General features: G+C 36.7%; 1 protein-coding gene across 9 annotated transcripts in view; it reads right to left on the bottom strand.

Moving 5' to 3' along the window:
- The window catches only part of LRRIQ3 (leucine rich repeats and IQ motif containing 3), a 209432-nt gene that overhangs the window by 118110 nt on the left and 70756 nt on the right, over window positions 1-20566 (bottom strand). For all 9 annotated transcript variants that reach the window (XM_059884571.1, XM_059884568.1, XM_059884569.1 and 6 more), the window contains one exon: window positions 17760-17913. In XM_059884571.1, coding sequence (XP_059740554.1) covers window positions 17760-17913 — 154 coding nt within the window. The remainder of the gene's footprint in view (window positions 1-17759; window positions 17914-20566) is intronic.

Below are 20566 nucleotides of genomic sequence, written 5' to 3'. Positions count from 1 at the left end.
CTCATGAACTGCAGCACGCCAGGCTTTCCTGTCCATCACCAACTCCCAGAGCTTACTCAAATTCATGTCCCATGGAGTCAGTGATGCCATCCAACCAGCCCATCCTCTGTCATGCCTTTCTCCTCCCACCTTCAATCTTTCCTAGCATCTGGGTCTTTTCCAATGAGTCAGCTCTTCACATCAGGTGATCAAGTGTTGGAGCTTCAGCATCAGTCCTTCCAATAAATATTCAGGACTGATTTCCTTTAGGAGGGACTGGTTGGATCTCCTTGGTGTCCTAGGGGCTCTCAAGAGTCTTCTCCAACACCACAGTTTTAAAAGCATCAGTTCTTTGGTGCTCAGCTTTCTTTATATTCCAACTCTCACATCCTTACATGACTACTGGAAAAACCATAGCTTTGACTAGATGGACCTTAGTTGGCAAAGTAATGTCATGCAGTCCATGGAATCGCAAAGAATTGGACACAACTGAGTGACTGAACTGAATTGAACTGAGGATAGAGCCACAGTAGGGTAATATTAGACAACATTTGTGGCTACTCAGATGCAAGGGGTGTGGCTAGCTGACAGCTCCAGCTGTTAGCTGTTCAGTGTTCACCCCTGCTTTCAAGTTGAGGTCATATTATTCTCTGGGCCAGCTTCAGGCGATTACTGAATAAGGCAGTGTTACAAGGACCTGGCCATTACTGGTCATTATTAGACTTTCAGATAGAGACAGACTTTGCTTCAGAGCTCCTGGTTGGTTGACAGAAACTTTGATTCTCCATTTCTTCCATTTTCCTTTAAAGTGATTTCTGTGTGCATACTAAGTCTCCTCAGTCATGTCCAACTCTTTGTGACACTATGGAGTACAGCCCGCCAGGCTCCTCTATCCATGGGATTCTCCAGGAAAGAATACTGGAGTGGGTTGCCATGTACTTCTCCAGGGGATCTTTCCAACCCAGGGATCAAACCCATGTCTCTTCTGTCTCCTGCATTGGCAGGTGGGCTCTTTTAGCACTAGTGTCATCTGGGAAGCCCTTAAAGAGTGAGTGTTGCTGCTGCTGCTGCTGCTGCTGCTAAGTCGCTTCAGTCGTGTCCGACTCTGTGTGACCCCATAGATGGCTGCCTACCAGGCTTCCCCATCCCTGGGATTCTCCAGGCAAGAATACTGGAGTGGATTGTCATTTCCCATTAAAACTTTTGTACACTTAACTGCCATACTTCCTTTCTGGAAAAACCTGTGATATCACAAACTGTGCTTGACTCCATAGACATGATAAGAAAATTTTTAAAATCCAGAAATTTCAGAATTATTTTTAAAAAGTAGCAAGTGAATGCTATATTAATACATAATTTAAGCTGTAAAACTGTGAGGGTTGCCTGAGTCACCAGAGAGCTCACTAGGAAATGAGAGAACTGAGCAGATGATTTACCTAATAGCATAATACATGTGGAAAAGGCACAGGGACTAGAACTATGAAGTGCTCATACTAGAGTATGTGTGCTATGTCGCTTCAGTTGTGTATGACTCTTTGCGATGCTATGGACTGAGCCTGCCTGTCTTCTCTTGGGATTCTCCAGGCAGGAATACTGGAGTGGGTTGCCATTTCCTTCTCCAGGGGATCTTCCCAACCCAGGGATCAAACCCGCATCTCCTATGTCTCCTGCACTGGCAGGCGTTCTTTACCACTAGGGCCACCTGGGAAGACCATACTGCTCAGCAAATACTTTGTATATTGAGATTTATAAAGGAGAATGAAGTGACTTAAACCTGAGATAGATAGAAATTAGGAAAAAATTATAAGGGAGATACCTATAAATTATGCCAGATGGTAACTCTCTTGGCATGATTTAACATCTCCTTGCAAATGTTAATTCTGTTGATCCCACGTGCATACCTAAGAACTGTAATATACAATATGTTGACTTTCTCGTAAGGGTTATAAGACAAATAGAAATACAAATGTAAGTAAAAATTCCTTTATTCTTAATATTATTCAATGAAGTGTCCATTTTTCTCTTATTGAAAAATGTTTTTCATAATCATATTTCCAGCTCAGCTGTTCATATTCATATATCTTCATGTTATCCTGACCCTTTGGCACCAGTTAGAGAACAGCTGGCACTGTAACCACAGAACTTCTTTGGTTAAAACACACAATGTGGAATTTACCTTTTGCTTTGTGTATAAAGATACTGTATGTATCCACATTTCCAAGGACTGCAAGTATTCCTCTCTGAATTATATCATGGAAAGGCTAGAAATATACCTGGTACCCTGTAGGAGACGCAAGGGATGTGGGTTCAATCCTTGGGTTGGCATGAGCCCTGGAGGAGATAATGGCAATCCTGTATTTTTACCTGGAAAATCTTATGGACAGAGGAGGCTGGCAGGCTATAGTCTATGAGGTCGCAAAGAATCAGACATGACTGAGCAGCTGAGAACACACACCCTTCAGCTCAGTTCCCTTTGGTATTCAAAGTTTCTTGGTCCCTTTTTTTTTTTTTGGCAACTGACTCAGAGGTGAATACTGATTTTATGACAAGAAGAAAACTGGCTCAAATTTATGTCCTTAAGTTATTTTCATCCAGTTCATTTTCCATACTATAGGCACTTATACCACCATTTCTTAGGATAGGTTTTCTGGCATGATCATGGTTTTTGCTGTGATTCTGAAACCATAGTCTTATTGCACACTTTCAGACAGATGCTTCTTCTCTCCTTCACTTGAAGTAAGCTAAATTTGCTACAGGCCCCTTTCCTGATAATCTCCTGACCTATTACTGTAATTTTTATTTCCATTATGCTCCAAAATTATTAATGTTCCCTTCTAAATGATATCCTATGGCTCATTTGCTCTTACCTCTGATTATGTCACAGTTTGATAATTAATTTTAAAAATTTATAAACTTAAATGACTTTGTAAACCTTAAACTCTTTGGAAATCTCTAGACAAGTAAGATAATATAGTTGTATTATGAAACATGCAAATTTGACTTAGACTTATCATTAATAAAAGACAACTTCTTTATAGTGACAACTTTTACTTTACACTTTGTGACTTATCTTTATTATCTTTTTATTTTTTCATTATTCTGTTGGTATGGATTTGCCATATAGAACTTTACTCCATTTAATTTGGCAGGAATAATTTCAGTGAATTTTTCTTTATCATATGTTTTTTTCCAGCTTATCATTTGTGTATTACTTTTATTTATTAGTGTCATTTTCTGTTCAGAAAATTTTAATTCTAAAGTGATCAAACCAGTAAGTATTTGGGGATTCTATTCTTTATACAATGCTAAAAAAAAATTCTTCCCAACTCTAGGATTATAAAAAGATGAATCATTTTGTTCTAACATTATTGCTTTGTATTTTTACTTTTAAATATTTATTCCATTTGGAGATTATTTAGTTTGGGGTTGTATTAAGGATATAACTTTATATTTTTTAATGATATACTGGCATTTGCAGCAATGTGGATGGACCTAGAAAATATTATATTTAGAGAAGTAAGTCATACAAAAAAATACAAATACTGTAAGATATCACTTATATAGGGGATCTAAAAACTAAAACAAATAAAAGTATATGCAAAACAGAAACAAAACCACAGTTATCAGAGACAAATTTGTGGTTATCAGAGAGGAGAGGGAAGGGAGGAGAGACAAATTAGGGATATAGGATTAACAGATACAAACTATTATATATAAATGAGATAAGCAATAAAGATATGCTATTTAGCACAGGGAATTATATCCATTATGTTTTAATCACCTATAATGAAGTATAATCTGCAAAAATACTCTGAATCACTATTCTGTATACCTGAAACTAGCTTAATATTATAAATTAACTATACTTAAATTTTTTGAAAAAAATTAATTTTACAGGAAAAGAAAAATCCTTTATATTTTTATATATGGTAATTAAATTATTCCTACACTATTTGTTAATTATTATTCTACCAAGTTTCATGCAAAGATGGACACAATATAAGACAGAAATGCTATGGACCTAACAGCAGCAGAAGATATTAAGAAGAAGTGGCAAGAATACACAGAAGAACTACACAAAAAAGATCTTCATGACCCAGATAATCATGATGGTGTGTCTGATCACTCACCTAGAACCAAACATCCTGGAATGTGAAGTCAAGTGGACCTTAGGAAGCATCACTACGAACAAAGCTAATGGAGGTGATGGAATTCCAGTTGAGCTATTTCAAATCCCCAAAATTGTTGCTGTTAAACATGCCAGCAAATTTGGAAAACTCAGCATTGGCCACAGGACTGGAAGAGGTCAGTTTCCATTCCAATCCCAAAGAAAGGCAATGCCAAAGAATGTTCAAACTACCACACAACTGCACTCATCTCACATGCAGCAAAGTAATGCTCAAAATTCTCCAAACCAGGCTTCAACAGTACATGAACCATGAACTTCCAGATGTTCAAGCTGGTTTTAGAAAAGGCAGAGGAACCAGAGATCAAATTGCAAACATATGCTGGTTCATCAAAAAAAGCAAGAGAGTTCCGGAAAAACATCTACTTTTGCTTTACTGACTATGCCAAATCCTTTGACTGAGTGGACCACAATAAAGTGTGGAAAATTCTCAGAGATGGGAATAACAGACTTACCTGCCTCCTGAGAAATCTGTATGCAGGTCAAGAAGCAACAGTTAGAAGCAGACATGGAACTACATACTGGTTCCAAATTAGGAAAGGAGTAGGTCAAGGCTGTATATTGTCACCCTGCTTATTTAACTTAAGTGCAGAATACATAATGGGAAAAGCTGGGCTGGAGGAAGCACAGGCTGGAATCAAGATTGCCAGGAGAAATATCAGTAATGTCAGATACAAAGATGACACCTCCCTTATGACAGAAAATGAAGAACTAAAGAGCCTTTTAATGAAAGTGAAGGAGGAGAGTGAAAAAACTGGTTTAAAACTCAAAATTCAGAAAACTAAGATTATGGCATCCAGTCCAATCACTTCATGGCAAATAGATGGGGACACATCTAACCCTACCATCAGATCAGATCAGATCAGATCAGTCGCTCAGTCATGTCCGACTCTTTGCAACCCCATGAATCGCAGCACGCCAGGCCTCCCCGTCCATCACCAACTCCTGGAGTTCACTCAGACTCACGTCCATCGAGTCAGTGATGCCATCCAGCCATCTCATCCTCTGTCATCCACTTCTCCTCTTTCCCCCAATCCCTCCCAGCGTCAGAGTCTTTTCCAATGAGTCAACTCTCCACATGAGGTGGCCAAAGTACTGGACTTTCAGCTTTAGCATCATTCCTTCCAAAGAAATCCCAGGGCTGATCTCCTTCAGAATGGACTGGTTGGATCTCCTTGCAGTCCAAGGGACTCTCAAGAGTCTTCTCCAACACCACAGTTCAAAAGCATCAATTCTTCGGCGCTCAGTCTTCTTCACAGTCCAACTCTCACATCCATACATGACCACAGGAAAAACCATAGCCTTGACTAGATGGACCTTTGTTGGCAAAGTATTGTATCTGCTTTTGAATATGCTATCTAGGTTGGTCATAACTCTCCTTCCAAGGAGTAAGTGTCTTTTAATTGCATGGCTGCAGTTACCATATACAGTTATTTTGGAGCCCAGAAAAATAAAGTCTGACACTGTTTCCACTGTTTCTCCATCTATTTGCCATGAAGTGATGGGACTGGATGCCATGATCTTCGTTTTCTGAATGTTGAGCTTTAAGCCACCTTTTTCACTCTCCACTTTCACTTTCATCAAGAGGCTTTTGAGTTCCTCTTCACTTTCTGCCATAAGGGTGGTGTCATCTGCATATCTGAGGTGATTGATATTTCTCCTGGCAATCTTGATTCCAGCTTGTGTTTCTTCCAGTCCAGTGTTTCTCATGATGTACTCTGCATGTAAGTTAAATAAACAGGGTGACAATATACAGCCTTGACGAACTCCTTTTCCTATTTGGAACCAGTCTGTTGTTCCATGTCCAGTTTTAACTGTTGCTTCCTGACCTGCATACAAATTTCTCAAGAGGCTGATCTGGTGGTCTGGTATTCCCATCTCTTTCAGAATTTTCCACAACTGATTGTGATCCACACAGTCAAAGGCTTTGGCATAGTCAATAAAGCAGAAATAAATGTTTTTCTGGAACTCTCTTACTTTTTCCATGATCCAGCGGATGTTGGCAATTTGATCTCTGGTTCCTCTGCCTTTTCTAAAACCAGCTTGAACATCAGGAAGTTCACGGTTCACATATTGCTGAAGCCTGGCTTGGAGAATTTTGAGCATTACTTTACTAGCGTGTGAGATGAGTGCAACTGTGTGGTAGTTTGAGCATTCTTTGGCATTGCCTTTCTTTGGGATTGGAATGAAAACTGACCTTTTCCAGTCCTGTGGCCAATGCTGAGTTTTCCAAATTTGCTGGCATATTGAGTGCAGCACTTTCATAGCATCAGAACCCCAGGATTGCCTCAGGCCAAACAACTACCAGGGAGGGAGTGCAACTCCACCCATCAGCTGATAATAGTTTTACTGAACAAGGCCCTGCCCCCCAGAGCAAGTCCTTCCCATCAAGAAGCTTACAGGAAACTTTTAGCCTCATGTATTAGAGGGAAGACAGAAGAAGCAAGAAGAAGCACAATCCCACAGCAGCTAAAACAAAAACCATATTCCAGAAAGTTAATCATGATGAAAAAGTAGAAAGTTATGTGTCAGATGAAGGAACAACATAAAACCCCTAAAAAACAACTAAATGAAGTAGAGATAGGCAACCTTCCAGAAAAAGAAATTCAGAATAATGATAGAGAAGATGATCCAGGATCATGGGTAAAGAATGGAGGCAAATACTGAGAATATGCAAGAAATTTTTATCAAAGACCTAGAAGAAATAAAGAGCAAATAAGCAGAGATGAAAAATATATGAGAAGGAAGCCAAAGCAGAATAACTGAGGCAGAAGAATGGAAAATTGACCTGGAGGACAGAACAGTGGAAATCACTGCCACAGAACAGAATATAGAAAAAAGAATGAAAAGGAATGAAGACAGCCTAAGACCTCTGGGACAACATTAAACACATGAACATTTGGGTCCCAGAAGGAAAAGAGAGTGGGAAAAAACCTGAGAAATTATTTGAAGAGATAATAGCTGAAATTTACCTAACACGGGAAAGGAAATAGTCAACCAAGTCCAGGATGCACAAAGAGTCCCAGGAAGGATAAGCCTAAAGAGGAACACACCAAGACACATAGTAATCAAACTGACAAAAATTAAAGACAGAGATAAAATATTAAAAGCAACACGGGGAAAATGAAAAATAACATACAAGGGCACTCCCATCAGTTGATCAGCTGATTTCTCAACAGAAACTCTACAAGCCAGAAGGGTATGGCACGATATATTTAACGTCATGAAAGGGAAGAACCTACAACCAAAAAATACTCTACCCAGCAAAACTCTCCTTCAGATTTGATGGAGAAATCAAAAGCTTTCCAGATAAGCAAAAATTAAGAGAATTCAGCACCACCAAATCAGCTTTACAATAAATGCTAAAGGAACTTATCTGGCCAGGAAACACATGAGAAGGAAAAAGCCTGTAGAAAATAAACCAAGAGCAATTAAGAAAACAGTAACAGGATCATGAAAGTGAAAGTGAAAGTTAGTCACAAAGTCGTGTCCGACTCTTTGTGATCCCATGGACCATAGCCCACCAGGCTCCTCTGTCCATGGAATTCTCCAGGCAAGAGTACTGGAGTGGGTTGCCACTTCCTTCTCCAGGGGATCTTCCTGACCCAGGGATCAAACCCGGGTCTCCTGAATTGCAGGCAGATTCTTTACCATCTGAGCTACAGGATCATACATATCCATAATTACCTGAAATGAAAATGGATTAATGCACCAAGCAAAAGACATAGACTGACTGGGTGGATGAAAACATGTGCATGTATGCACTTTCACTTGCCACATCACTCTGCTTGACCCCCCTACAAATTGTACGTAATCATTTATATTGTTAATCATGTTTCCCTTATGGTTTGCAATTGTAATTATCTTTTATTTTTTGTTTGGCTATTGATTGTGAAAACTGATAAACACCTTTTACTAATGTGATTATGTAACTATTACTCACTAAATACCATTGTATCATGATAGGTCAACAGAAAAATAATAGAACTCTATATCACCAAAACTAGGATCTAACAGGAAAACCTGAAATCAATTTTTAAAATCCAGATGCATATCAGAATTATATTGAAATTTTTTGAAAAATACAAATGTTCAGGTATTGCTTTTTTTTCTCTAGAGTTCCAGATATGTTTCTAATGAGCAGTCATGTTTAAAAACAACTGGACTATATGGTGATCTTTCACTTTTTTCTAGTTTGTTTCACTTTTTCTATTTCATATTTAGTGCTCCCATTTCATTAGTTTATGTTCTAAAATTTCTCCATTTCATTTTTTTGATGTTCTTTTTTAAGTCTTTATCAAGTGTAGTAGAAGAACTTTCATATACATATATATATATATATAAATATGTATAATATATATATTTTAGAAAACTTATGAATTTTTGCCTGATTAAAATATTATGACATTTTGATTCTACTTGTTTGACGTAGTATGACTAGAATGCTAAATTTCTAATTAAAAAATAGATACACAACAAGCAACAAAATTTACTATATAGCATAGGGGAACTATAGTCAATATCTTGTAATCTTATGATGGAAAATAATTTCAAAAATAATATATGTGTATTTGTGTAACTGAATCAGCTTGCTGTGCACCTGAAACATTGTAAGTCAACTCTACTTCAATAAATCTATATATATAAATAAATAAATACTTCACTGAAAAAAGAAAAAAAAGATAAAGTTAGAGCCTATGTGTTAAGTCAGTAAGCTATAGCTTCACTTTTAAGTTATCGTTTTTCCTTCTTTGGGTCCCAAAAGAAGGGTGAATTAAGCTTAAACTGTCCCTAACTCCTGGTAGCCCTAGTATCTACTTTTAAGAGACTCTTCTGATAAATATCTCGTATTTGTATCTTACCCTAAAAGCCACTATTTCCCAAAACTCCAACTCCTCTGGTCATACCCTTAGACGTCAGTCAGGCAACTGATGAAACTTGCTTTGAGTCTGTATATACCTTTCAATTACATATTATATCATCAGTCCCTAGCCAGTTAAGTTTCTCCTATTTCCCCCCACGTCCCTAAAAGTTCCAGATAGTAACTGCTTGATGGCAATTTTTAAGTTCTTAGAATTTGTTATAGTGCAAAGGGCATTCTAAGTATTCAAAAAACACCCATTTGAAATGAGCTGTTTTGCTGACAGGGCCTGAAAATGACTATTAGGCAATAACAAAGAGCAATTCTTAGAGAAGATGTGAGGAAGTTATTACAAAGCTTTTTTCTTAAGACTTACATGAGTTAGTACAACATCCCAGAAGCTCATGATAACAAAGGTCAGTTCCTAGTGTAAGGAAAGTCTTTTCACAAAACAATGAAATGCAAAAATGAAGTATCTATCCATAAATTTTTCAAACAACCCACTTAATAAAATAAAGTGACCCATTCCATATTTTCTAAATCTGATATAAGATCAACCTTCTTAATACTTTTTAGTATAATTTACTGTTAAACTAAACAAATAAAAGATCAAAAGTACTTTCAGCATTTTTTTGGCTTATAATATTATAAAGTTGTGTCAATGTAGGTTCATTGACTGTAACAAATATACCACTGTGGTATGGGATGTGGATAATGAATACTGTACATATGTGGGGACAGGCAGTACATAGAGACTCTCCTTACTTTCTGCTAATTTTGCTATGGACCTAAAAATGCTCTAAAGAGAATGTTTAACTAAAAAAAGAGAATTGTTAATGTGGAATATAACACAAAATAGAGGTTCCTGAAAGCAATATTTCTATACTTATATTATAAAAAATGGAGACAAAATGTTTTTATCCACAATGCAAAAACTTTGTATTTATTATATAAATAAAATATGATTTCAATTAGAAAAAAGAACATACAAAATTGTCAGAAAGAAAGGAATAATAACATTCAGCCTCTTAAATAACCACAATTAACATATTGATGGTTGGGATTTTCATGTATTTTGAATGCATATGTGACATAATTAAAAAGTCAGTTTATATTTTTGAACCCTATTAAAAATTACATTAAACAACCTCAGGGGTGTGTGTGTGTGTGTGTGTGTGTGTATGTGTGTGTTGTATTTAACAGTGATCAATGGAAAGGGTTCACAGGAGGATTAAATTTGAGTATAATTTGCTCTATTTTATTTTACAGAAATGGTATTCAACACGAAATGTAATAGTTTCATCTGTATTAGTTATGATAAAAATAAATCTTTGGAAGCAAAGGAAAATCAATAAAAGTATCCCAGAATTCAAACAAATTAGCAGTTCTAAAGCAAATCTTACTTTAGTATAGATGATTCCTATATTATATTATGTTTCCAGGAACTATATAATGCCATAAAGGAGGACAAGATGTGAACATTCATTGTGTTAGAAGTGGTTCAAAGTAAGAAATTTGTTCCAGAGAAACTGATTGGATTGCCCTATTGATCTTTTTCCTTGTTTGCTGATAACTAGAGAGAACATATGCACCCTCTTCAGAAGATGAGTCAAGATAAAGGGTGTGAAATTCTAATATCAGTGCCTCAAGGCAGGAGACTGTTGCTGAAGTCCTAAGAAAAAATTAGAATATGATTCTAGGAGTTGGGCTGCCAACAAAGATAGAGATCCACAACACATAGAATGTTCTTCCTTTCCAGGAGGTTTTAACAGTAAAGGTTCCAGGCCATCCCAGTTTCTTACCTCTTAGGTGACTCCTTTCCTATGGGACAACATATTGCTAAACCAGCTGAAGGAAGATTCAGATGTGAGGTTATGAGGGCAACAGGAAAGGAGGCAACTAAGTTGCTTGAAGGACGCAGCAAAACCTTGCAAGAATCAAGATTCAGGGAAAGGAGCAATGACCTCCACAAGAGACTAAGCCAGACCTGCTTTTGAGTATTTGAGTGCCTCTTGTGGAGGCACAGGTCAGCCGTGGCCTACCACACGGGTTCTCAAGGTAGCAGCAGTCCTGGAAGGGGCAGAGTATGGCATAAGTCCTCTTGGAGAAGGTCGCCATTAGCCCTACCACAGAGTCGCCACGCAGGTGACCCACAAGCTGGAGAACAAATATACCAAAGAAGTTCTCGCACTGCTATGAAAGTTGTAAACCCACAACTGAAATTTCCGAACCCAGGGATCTGGCAAAGAGACCGAGAACATCTGGGGAATTATATTCTGAAGGCAAATGAGATTTTGATTACAAAACTTCCAAAGGACTGAGGAAACAGACTCTTGGAAGGCACAAACAGAACCTTGTGCACAAAAGGACCTAGGAAAAAGGAGCAGTGACCCCACAAGAGACTGAGTAGGACTTGCCAGTATAAATCCTTTTGAAGGAGGTTGCTCAGGCCAAACTACATGGAGTGAACACAAACCCACCCATCAGCAAAAAATTAAAGATTTACTGAGCATGGCCTTGCCCACCAAAGTAAGACCCAGTTCTCCACACAGCCCATCCCTCCCATCAGGAAGCTTCCACAGGCCTCTTACCTTATCAATCAGAGAAGAGACAGAATGAAAACCACAATCACAGAAAACTAATCAAACTGATTACATGGATCACAACCTTCTCTAACTCAGTGAAACAAAGAGCCTTGCCATGTAGGGCCACCCAAGATGGACAGGTCATGGTGGGAAGTTCTGACAAAATGTGGTCCACTGGAGAAAGGAAGGGCAAACCACTTCAGTATTCTTGACTTGGGAAAGCCATGAATAGTATGAAAAGGAAAAAATATATGACACTGAAAGATGAACTCCCCAGGTCAGTAGGTGCCCAAGATGCTACTGCAGAAGAGTGGAGACAGAGCTCCAGAAAGAATGAAGAGATGGAGCCAAAGAAAACACAATGCCCAATTGTGAATGTGACATGATGGAAGTAAAGCCCAATGCTGTAAAGAACAATACTGCATAGGAACCTATGAATCAAGGTAAATTGGAAGTGGTCAAATAGGACATGGCAAGAGTGAAAAATGACATTTTAGGAATCAATGAACTAAAATGGACTGGAATGGGTGAATTTAATTCAGATGACCATTATATCTCCTACTGTGGGCAAGAATCCCTTAGAAGAAATGGACTAGCCCTCATAAGTCAACAAAAGAGTCCAAAATGCAGCACCTGGGTGCAATCTCAAAAACGACAGAATGATCTTGGTTCATTTCCAAGGCAAACCATTCAACATCAGTAATCCAAGTACATGCCCCAACCACTAATGCCAAAGAACCTGAAGCTGAATGGTTCTATGATGACCTACGAGAACTTAGAAGTAACACCCCCAAAAAATATATCTTTTTCATCATAGGAGACTGGGATAGAAAAGTAGGAAGTCAAGAGATACCTGTAGTAATAGGCCTTAAGTTTGGCCTTTGAGTACAAGATGAAGCAGGGCAAAGGCTAACAGAGTTTTGCCAAGAGAATGCACCGGACATAGCAAAAACACTCTTCCAACAACACAAGAGAAGAATCTACACATGAACATCACCAGATGGTCAATATTGAAATCAGACTGATTATATTCTTTGCACTCAAAGATGGAGAAGCTCTATACAGTCAGCAAAAAACAAGAGTGAGAGTTGACTGTGGCTCAGATCATGAACTCCTTATAGCAAAATTCAGACTTATATTGAAGAATGCAGGGAAAACCACTAGGTCATTCTGGTATGGCCTAAATCAAATCCCTTATGATAATACAGTGGAAGTGACAAATAGATTCAAGAGATTAGATCTGATAGACAGAGTGCCTGAAGAACTATGGACCAAACAGTTCATAACACTGTACAGGAGGTAGTGATCAAAACCATCTCCAAGAAGAAGAAATTCAAAAAATCAAAATGGTTGTCTGAGGGAGCTTTAAAAATAGCTGAAAAAAGAAGACAAGTAAAAGGCAAGGAGAAAAGGAAAGATATACCCATCTGAATGCAGAGTTCAAAAGAATAGCAAGGACAGATGAGAAAGTCTTCTTAAGTGAACAATGCAAAGAAATAGAGAAAATAATAGAAAGGGAAAGACTAGAGATCTCTTCAAGAAAATTAGTGATACCAAGGGAACATTTCATGCAAAGATGGGCACAATAAAGGAAAGAAACAGTAAGGACCTAACAGAAACAGAAGATATTAAGAAGAGGTAGAAAGAATACACAGAAGAACTATACAAAAAAAATCTTCATTTCCCATATAACCACGATGGTGTGATCACTCATCTAGAGCCAAGCATTCTAGAGTGTGAAGTCAAATGGGCCTTAGAAGCATCACTACGAACAAAGCTAGTGAAGGTGATGGAATTCCAGTTGTGCTATTTCAAATTGTAAAGATGATCCTGTTAAAGTGCTGCAGTCAATAGGCCAAAAAATTTGGAAAACAGCCACAGGACCAGAAAAGGTCAGCTTTCACTCCAATCTTAAAGAACGGCAATGCTAAAGAATGTTCAAACTACCAAACGATTACACTCATTTCACATGCTACAAGGTAATGCTCAAAATCTTTCAAACTAGGATTCAACAGTGTGTGTTTTGAGAACTTCCCAATGTACAAGCTGGATTTAGAAAAGGCAGAGGAACCAAAGATCAAATTGCCAACATCTGTTGGATCATAGAAAAAGCAAGCGAATTCCAGAAAATAATCTACTTCTGCTCATTGACTATGCTAAAGCCTTTGACTGTGGGGATCACAACAAACTGCAGAAATTTCTTCAAGAGATGGGAATACCAGACTACCTTACCCATCTTCTGAAAAAACACTGTATGCAGGTCAAGAAGCAACAGTTAGACTTGAACATGGAAAAACAAATTGGTTCCAAATTGGGAAAGAAGTACATCAAGGCTTATACTGTCACCATGTTTATTTAACTTATATGCAGAGTACATCATGCAAAATGCCAAGCTGAATGAAGCATAAGCTGAAATCAAGATTGCCAGGAGAAATATAAATAATCTCAGATATGCAGATGACACCATCTTATGGCACAATGCAAAAAGGAACTAAAAGAGCCTCTTGATGAAGGTGAAAGAGGACAGTGAAAAAGCTGACTTAAAACTCAACATTCAAAAAACTAAGAAAAGGCATCTTGTCCCATCTTCTTGTCCCATCTGCTCCCATTCCACTTCATGGCAAATGGATGGGGAAATAATGGATGTGGTGACTCTATTTTCTTGGGCTAAAAAATCACTGTGGTTGGGGACTGTAGCCATAAAATTAAAAGATGATTGCTCCTTGGAAGAAAAGCTATGAAAACCTAGACCGCATATTAAAAAGCAGTGATGTTACTTTGCCGACAAAGGTCTGAATAGTCAAAGCTATGGCTTTCCAGTAGTCATGTACGGATGTGAGAATTGGATCATAAAGAAGGCTGAGCTCTGAAGAACAGATGCTTTCTAATGTTGTATTACAGAAGACTCTTGAGAGTCCTTTGGACTCCAAGGAGCTCAAACCAGTCGATTCTAAAGGAAATCAACCCTGAATATTCATTGGAAGGACTGATGCTGAAGCTAAAGCTCCAATACTTTGGCCACCTGATGGGGAGAGCTGACTCACTGGAAAAACCCTGATGCTGGGAAAGACTGAGGGCAGGAGAGGAAGGGGATGACAGAGCATGTGATGGTTGGATGGCATCACCGACTCAATGGACGTGAGTTTGAGCAAGCTCCAGGAGATGTTGAAGGACCAGGAAGCCTGTTGTGCTGCAGTCCATTCAGTCACAAAGAATCACTACTCTGAAAGAGTAGTCTTTCAGTCACAAACAAAGCTACTCTGAAAGAAATACATGACAAATTGCTTTCCCTGACTCCAAATTTTTATCCTTTAGGTTAGAATGAGCGTGACTTTCTCTTACACTATATCCCTTCTAAAATTCATGTTTGCAATATAGAAAATAACTATTCAAGATAAAAAAGCATAGGTAACAAAAAATATCTCATAGTGTAGCCCAGGTTACTAAAATATTGCAATTGAATTTTAGACCAAAGCCTCAGTTAGGAACTGCTTTGTTTGTTATTACTTTCTCTCTCTCTCTCTCTCTCTCTCTCTCTCTCTCTATATATATATATATATATTATCTTTGGTAACTTTTTTTTAAATTTTGTTTTATTTTTAAACTTTACAATATTGTATTAGTTTTACCAAATATAAGTAACCTTTTGAGTAAAAGGATTGACTGTGCCAAAGCAGATATCAAATATTTTTGGGTGCCCCAGCAAAATTCATCATCATAATATCTAGACTTTCCAAAAAATCCTCCATAGTAATATATAAATGTCCCTATAGCTTGATCTAATTACCAACAAATTCTATATTTATGTTAGTCTATTCAGTAACAGGAGAAAAACCACCCTCTGATGAAAATCTGTAAGCCAGGGACAAATAATGTCCATAGCAATTGCTTTAGCTTCTCAATTTCTTCTATGTCAACACATTTTTTTTTTTTTCAGATTCTTTCATCATGGCTTCTGATTTTTGGTTCTGCATCTCATTTACAGTCTATTCTTACACCATGAACTCTGGATGTTTATAGGGACTTTTGGCTTTAAAACACATCATTTCCTAAATGAATGTGTCTTGAACTCACTCCTCTGGCTCTTTTCATTTTAGGTTACCATAAATATCAGAAATTCTAAGTCCTTAGGAGACTAAGCACATTTCATCTCCAAACAGGAGCAGATTCAGACAATGATTACTTTATCTAATTACTGAAACCTGAATTCCATTCTTGTTTAACCCTTTCCATTACTTTGCTCACAGTATATTTTTCTAATGAGCTTCCGTTATTAAATGCTGATATTTTCTCAAGCCTTCCCCTTCCCTACTCCCTAACTTCTTTAGTGTTTTCTGGATCCTAGGTTGTCTTAGGCATCTATAGTTTCCAACAAACCAAGTCAATAAAGACTAGACGAGTGAGTAGTAAAAATGATAAAAGAATAATACATCAACAGAGTGACCTGAAGAAAAGACTAAAAATGAAACTAACAGAAGATGGAATGGCAATTTTATATAAAAGGCATAGATTCAAAGATGAATCTTTCAGAGAAAAATTACTTCAGTTACTTTAAGAAAGTGAGCTTTGGGCTTCCTTGGTGGCTACATGGTAAAGAATCTGCATGCCGATGCAGGAGACAGAGCTTTGATTCCTGATCCAGGAAGATCCCACATGACACAGCTACAGAAGCCCACACACTCCGGAGCCCATGCTCTCCAACAAGAGACGCTATCGCAATGAGAAACCCACACACTGCAAGCAAGAGTAGCCTGGTTTACCGCAATTAGAGAAAAGCCTACACGGCAATGAAGAACCAGCACAGCAAAAAAATAAATTTAAAAAAGAAAGTGAGCTTTGGAGACAACTTCAATAATGTTCTATGAATAATGGTCCATGAATGGTAGCCATAAGCAGTGAAAAAAACATAAGACTAGAAAAGAATAGCTTTTAATAAATGACATTAGTAGTGATGTGGTTAATAGAATCACTAATATCAAGGAGCTTTAGAAAATTCCTTATTATTAATATATTTTAGCAAAATATTTGTAATATTCAAAATACTTCCAAAGATCCAAAATTGTATATTTTACGTATCTTCATAGGTATTAAATAACATAACCTTTATAATATATATTATTCCTATTTATGTATCCGTAATAGTTGCTTTTTAAAACCTATCCTTTTATTCAATGGAAAAACTTTGGTGGGATTTAAGGGATTGAGGACATTACTATATCTACTGTGTCTAGAACACATGTCTTCAATTACACAGAAATCAGGCTAATTGCAGTCTGGACATTTTGCATTTCCTTCTAATTATGTTAATATAATAGAAACATTTGTAACTCAGGCTACTCAGGTACAACTGCAAATACGAAAGAGTTTACATACAAAAACAGTGCTTTACAATTCACAAAAAGTTCATTTCAGTTAATTATACTATAATGCCAAGTTTTCATTTTTACAATTACCTAGTGTTCAAAGCAAAACTCTAAAAAATAAAAAAAGGCACAAATTTTGAGGTCAGAAGATCTCTGAGTTAAATCCCAGCAATGTCACTTAACTGTCTGGCTTTTAGTAAGTTAATTGACCCCTCTGAGCTTTAGTTTCCCTATTCATAAAAAAAGAGGTAGAAGTACCTATATTACAGTATTGTGAAGAATAAACTACCTACACATGCAAAATACCTAGCACAGTGCCCGGTACATAGTAGGCACTCAATAAATACAAATTTATTTCTATTTTTACTGTGTCCTTAAAGCAATACAAAATTTAGCATAAAGCACTCCGTGAATATTTTGCTATATGTACAATTATCAGTCTAACAAACTAAATATTTCTCTATGTTTTCAGCTACTGAGATTTTATATCACTGTTAATAATTACTTGCAATAATTAATAAGAGAAAACATATATACAAAGCACAAATTAGTTTTGGAGTGATTAATATACCACAAAAATTATACTATATTATATGACTTTTATCACATCACAAAAATATCAAGAATATTAACAAGATAATAGAAGATATTAAAAGTAATTAAAGAAATTATTAATATAATATGATCTATAACTATAGTATCAACAATATTTCAAAGAAACATAATAAAAAATAAAGAAATAAAAATAGTAATAAAAAAAAACATAATAAAATAATTGTACTTACATGTTTCCAGCGTGCAAATTTTTCTGTTATATTAGTTCCAGGCTGAAAAAAGAGTTCCTTAAAGAGTTTATTATCAAATCCTTTGTGCTTGTAAATCCATCTTTTTTCACATTCACTAATAGATTTTTCATGTTTTTTATACAAGAACAAGTGGCTGAATATAAGGGAGGAAGAGGGAATTGCTATTTAGTCTTTTTACCAAAAAAAAGTGGGAGAAAGCTACTTATGAGTTCACTTACATTTTAGAAAACATAGTGGTAAATTTAATATACTTGTTTTCATATTATTACTATATAAAACTATTTAGGCACTCTAAGACTTTCTCATTAACATTTATCAAGGGATGAATGAGTGCTGAGAAATCTCTGGTGATATGAATGCCCAAACAATTATCAAACTACACCTGGCTATGCATTTTATAATATAATGTTAGAACATGACTAAATTATCTATAGGGATATAAAATAACCAACGTGAGCTCTTCTTACTTTCCTTCTCCATTTAAGAAATAACTTATTTCCACCTTGGAATACTACTCTACAGCAATACTGTCCAAGAGAATGTAATGTATGCCATAAAATACCTTAAAAGTTTCTACTAGCTATACTAAAAAACAGTGAAAATAAATAGATGAGATTAATTTTAATACAGTTGACACATGAACACCACAAGTATGAACTACATGAGTCACTTATACATGAATTTTTTTTCAGTAGAAAAAAGTACTATACTATCACACTGCGAAAACCACAGATATACAGGACCAAGGGTAAATAACTAGAGCATCTGCAAATTCTGGTACTTGCAGCAGGTCCTGAAACCAACCTCTTGCAGATAAAAAGATGACTATATTATGTTTTATTTAACTTAACGTATTCAAAATAATACTAGATAAATGACATCAAAAACTTAATATTGTAATAATAAAATACTAAACATTAGCTCTATAAGATCAAAAACAAGGGATAACATCTCTCACCCAACCTATTCAACATATTCAGCATTGTACTCAAAGCCCTGATCAGTCCAATGAGGCAATAAGAAGAAAATCATACCCAATCTAATCTTTGAGAACAGATGCAAAAATTCTAAACACGAGTAAAAAGAATCCAGCAATGTAAGCAAAGAATAATAAGAACACTATGATTAAGTATTACAAAGCTCATTACACAAATAATAGAGAGAAAACGTAAAAACATATAAATGGATGCAGAAAGGCACAAGATAAAATTCAGTAACCAATCATTATTCAGAATTTTCTAAGAGAGGATATCAAAATAAGCTACTTCAATATCATATAGACAGATCACCAAAAACTGGTAATATTTCTTATATGTGATTAAAGAGCAAAATCATTTGAACTAAAATGATGAAACAGGTAGGAAGCTTACTGCTACCATTACTATTAAACAGCTAAAGAAAAAATTAACCAAGGAAAGCAATTTTTCAATTTCTGAAATTTTGTAAGTGGGCTCTATCAATTTATTCCTTCACTTAAATATTTTCACTGATGATCTAAAAATTAGGGTGAAATACATTAAAAGAATAAAACTTTAGTTCACTTCAGTTCACTTCAGTTCAGTCACTAAGTCGTGTCCAACTCTTTGCAACCCCATGAATCGCAGCACGCCAGGCCTCCCTGTCCATCACCAACTCCCGGAGTTCACTCAGACTCATGTGCATCGAGTTGGTGATGCCATCCAGCCATCTCATCCTCTGTCGTCCCCTTCTCCTCCTGCCCCCAATCCCTCCAGACATCAGGGTCTTTCCAGTGAGTCAACTCTTCGCATGAGGTGGCCAAAGTATTGGAGTTTCAGCCTCAGCATCAGTCCTTCCAATGAACACCCAGGACTGGTCTCCTTTAGGATGGACTGGTTGGATCTCCTTGTAGTCCAAGGGACTCACAAGAGTCGTCTCCAGCACCACAGTTAGGGTGAAATACATTAAAAGAATAAAACTTACAACGATTCAACTAAGACAGAAGTCTACTTTGCTTGCATGCAGTCTACACTGGTTGAGCAGTGCTGCTCAATAAAATAATTCCATCTTTCCTCATCATGCTTAAGTGTGAGTCTCTCAGTCATGAGCGACTCTTTATGATCCCATGGACTCTAGTCTGCCAAGCTCCTCTGTCCATGGTATTCTCCAGGAAAGAATGCTGGAGTGGGTAGACAATTCCATTCTCCAGGGGATCTTCCCAATCCAGGGATGAAACCCAGGTCTCCTGCATTGCAGGCAGATTCTTCATCACTGAACCACCAGGGAAGCCATGTGCAAAGACACTGTAATTGACCCACATGACTAATGCATTTCAGTCCATGGGAAATTACCATTTAAGTATTTGAAGCAACAATTGCAGCCATTAACTCTGTTCACTTACAAATCTAACAAAAATATGGTCAGATGAACACACTTAGCTGTAAGTAAAATTGGTTAATAAATATCTAGTAGGTACTTAACTACTAAAAGAAAAAGAAAACAATGGATTTTCAAGAAAAAATTAGTATCTTGAAAATGACCAGTAACTGCTCTCTAAACAGAAGTCTGTAATACCATGAAGCTGACATTCTCTGATAAGTAAAATTAAATAACAGATAAACCGAAGACTAAATATATAACAAGTGAATTGCTTTTTACATAGGCTGAACTTAGATAGTATTGGTACGAGGACATAAGATACAGTAAGAATATTAGAAAAACATTCGAGTAAAGCAAACAAGAAAATACAAAAGGCAAAAGTATGCTTAAGGAGGCCAGAACACATTTGACATGTTTGAAGAATGTGAAGAAGGTCACTGAAATGGATA

The sequence above is a fragment of the Bos taurus genome, chromosome 3, assembly GCF_002263795.3.
Source record: "Bos taurus isolate L1 Dominette 01449 registration number 42190680 breed Hereford chromosome 3, ARS-UCD2.0, whole genome shotgun sequence".
In the NCBI taxonomy this organism is placed as follows: Eukaryota; Metazoa; Chordata; class Mammalia; order Artiodactyla; family Bovidae; genus Bos; species Bos taurus.
The sequence above is the reverse complement of the archived record's forward strand: the minus strand, read 5'-3'. Positions and strand labels throughout refer to the sequence as shown.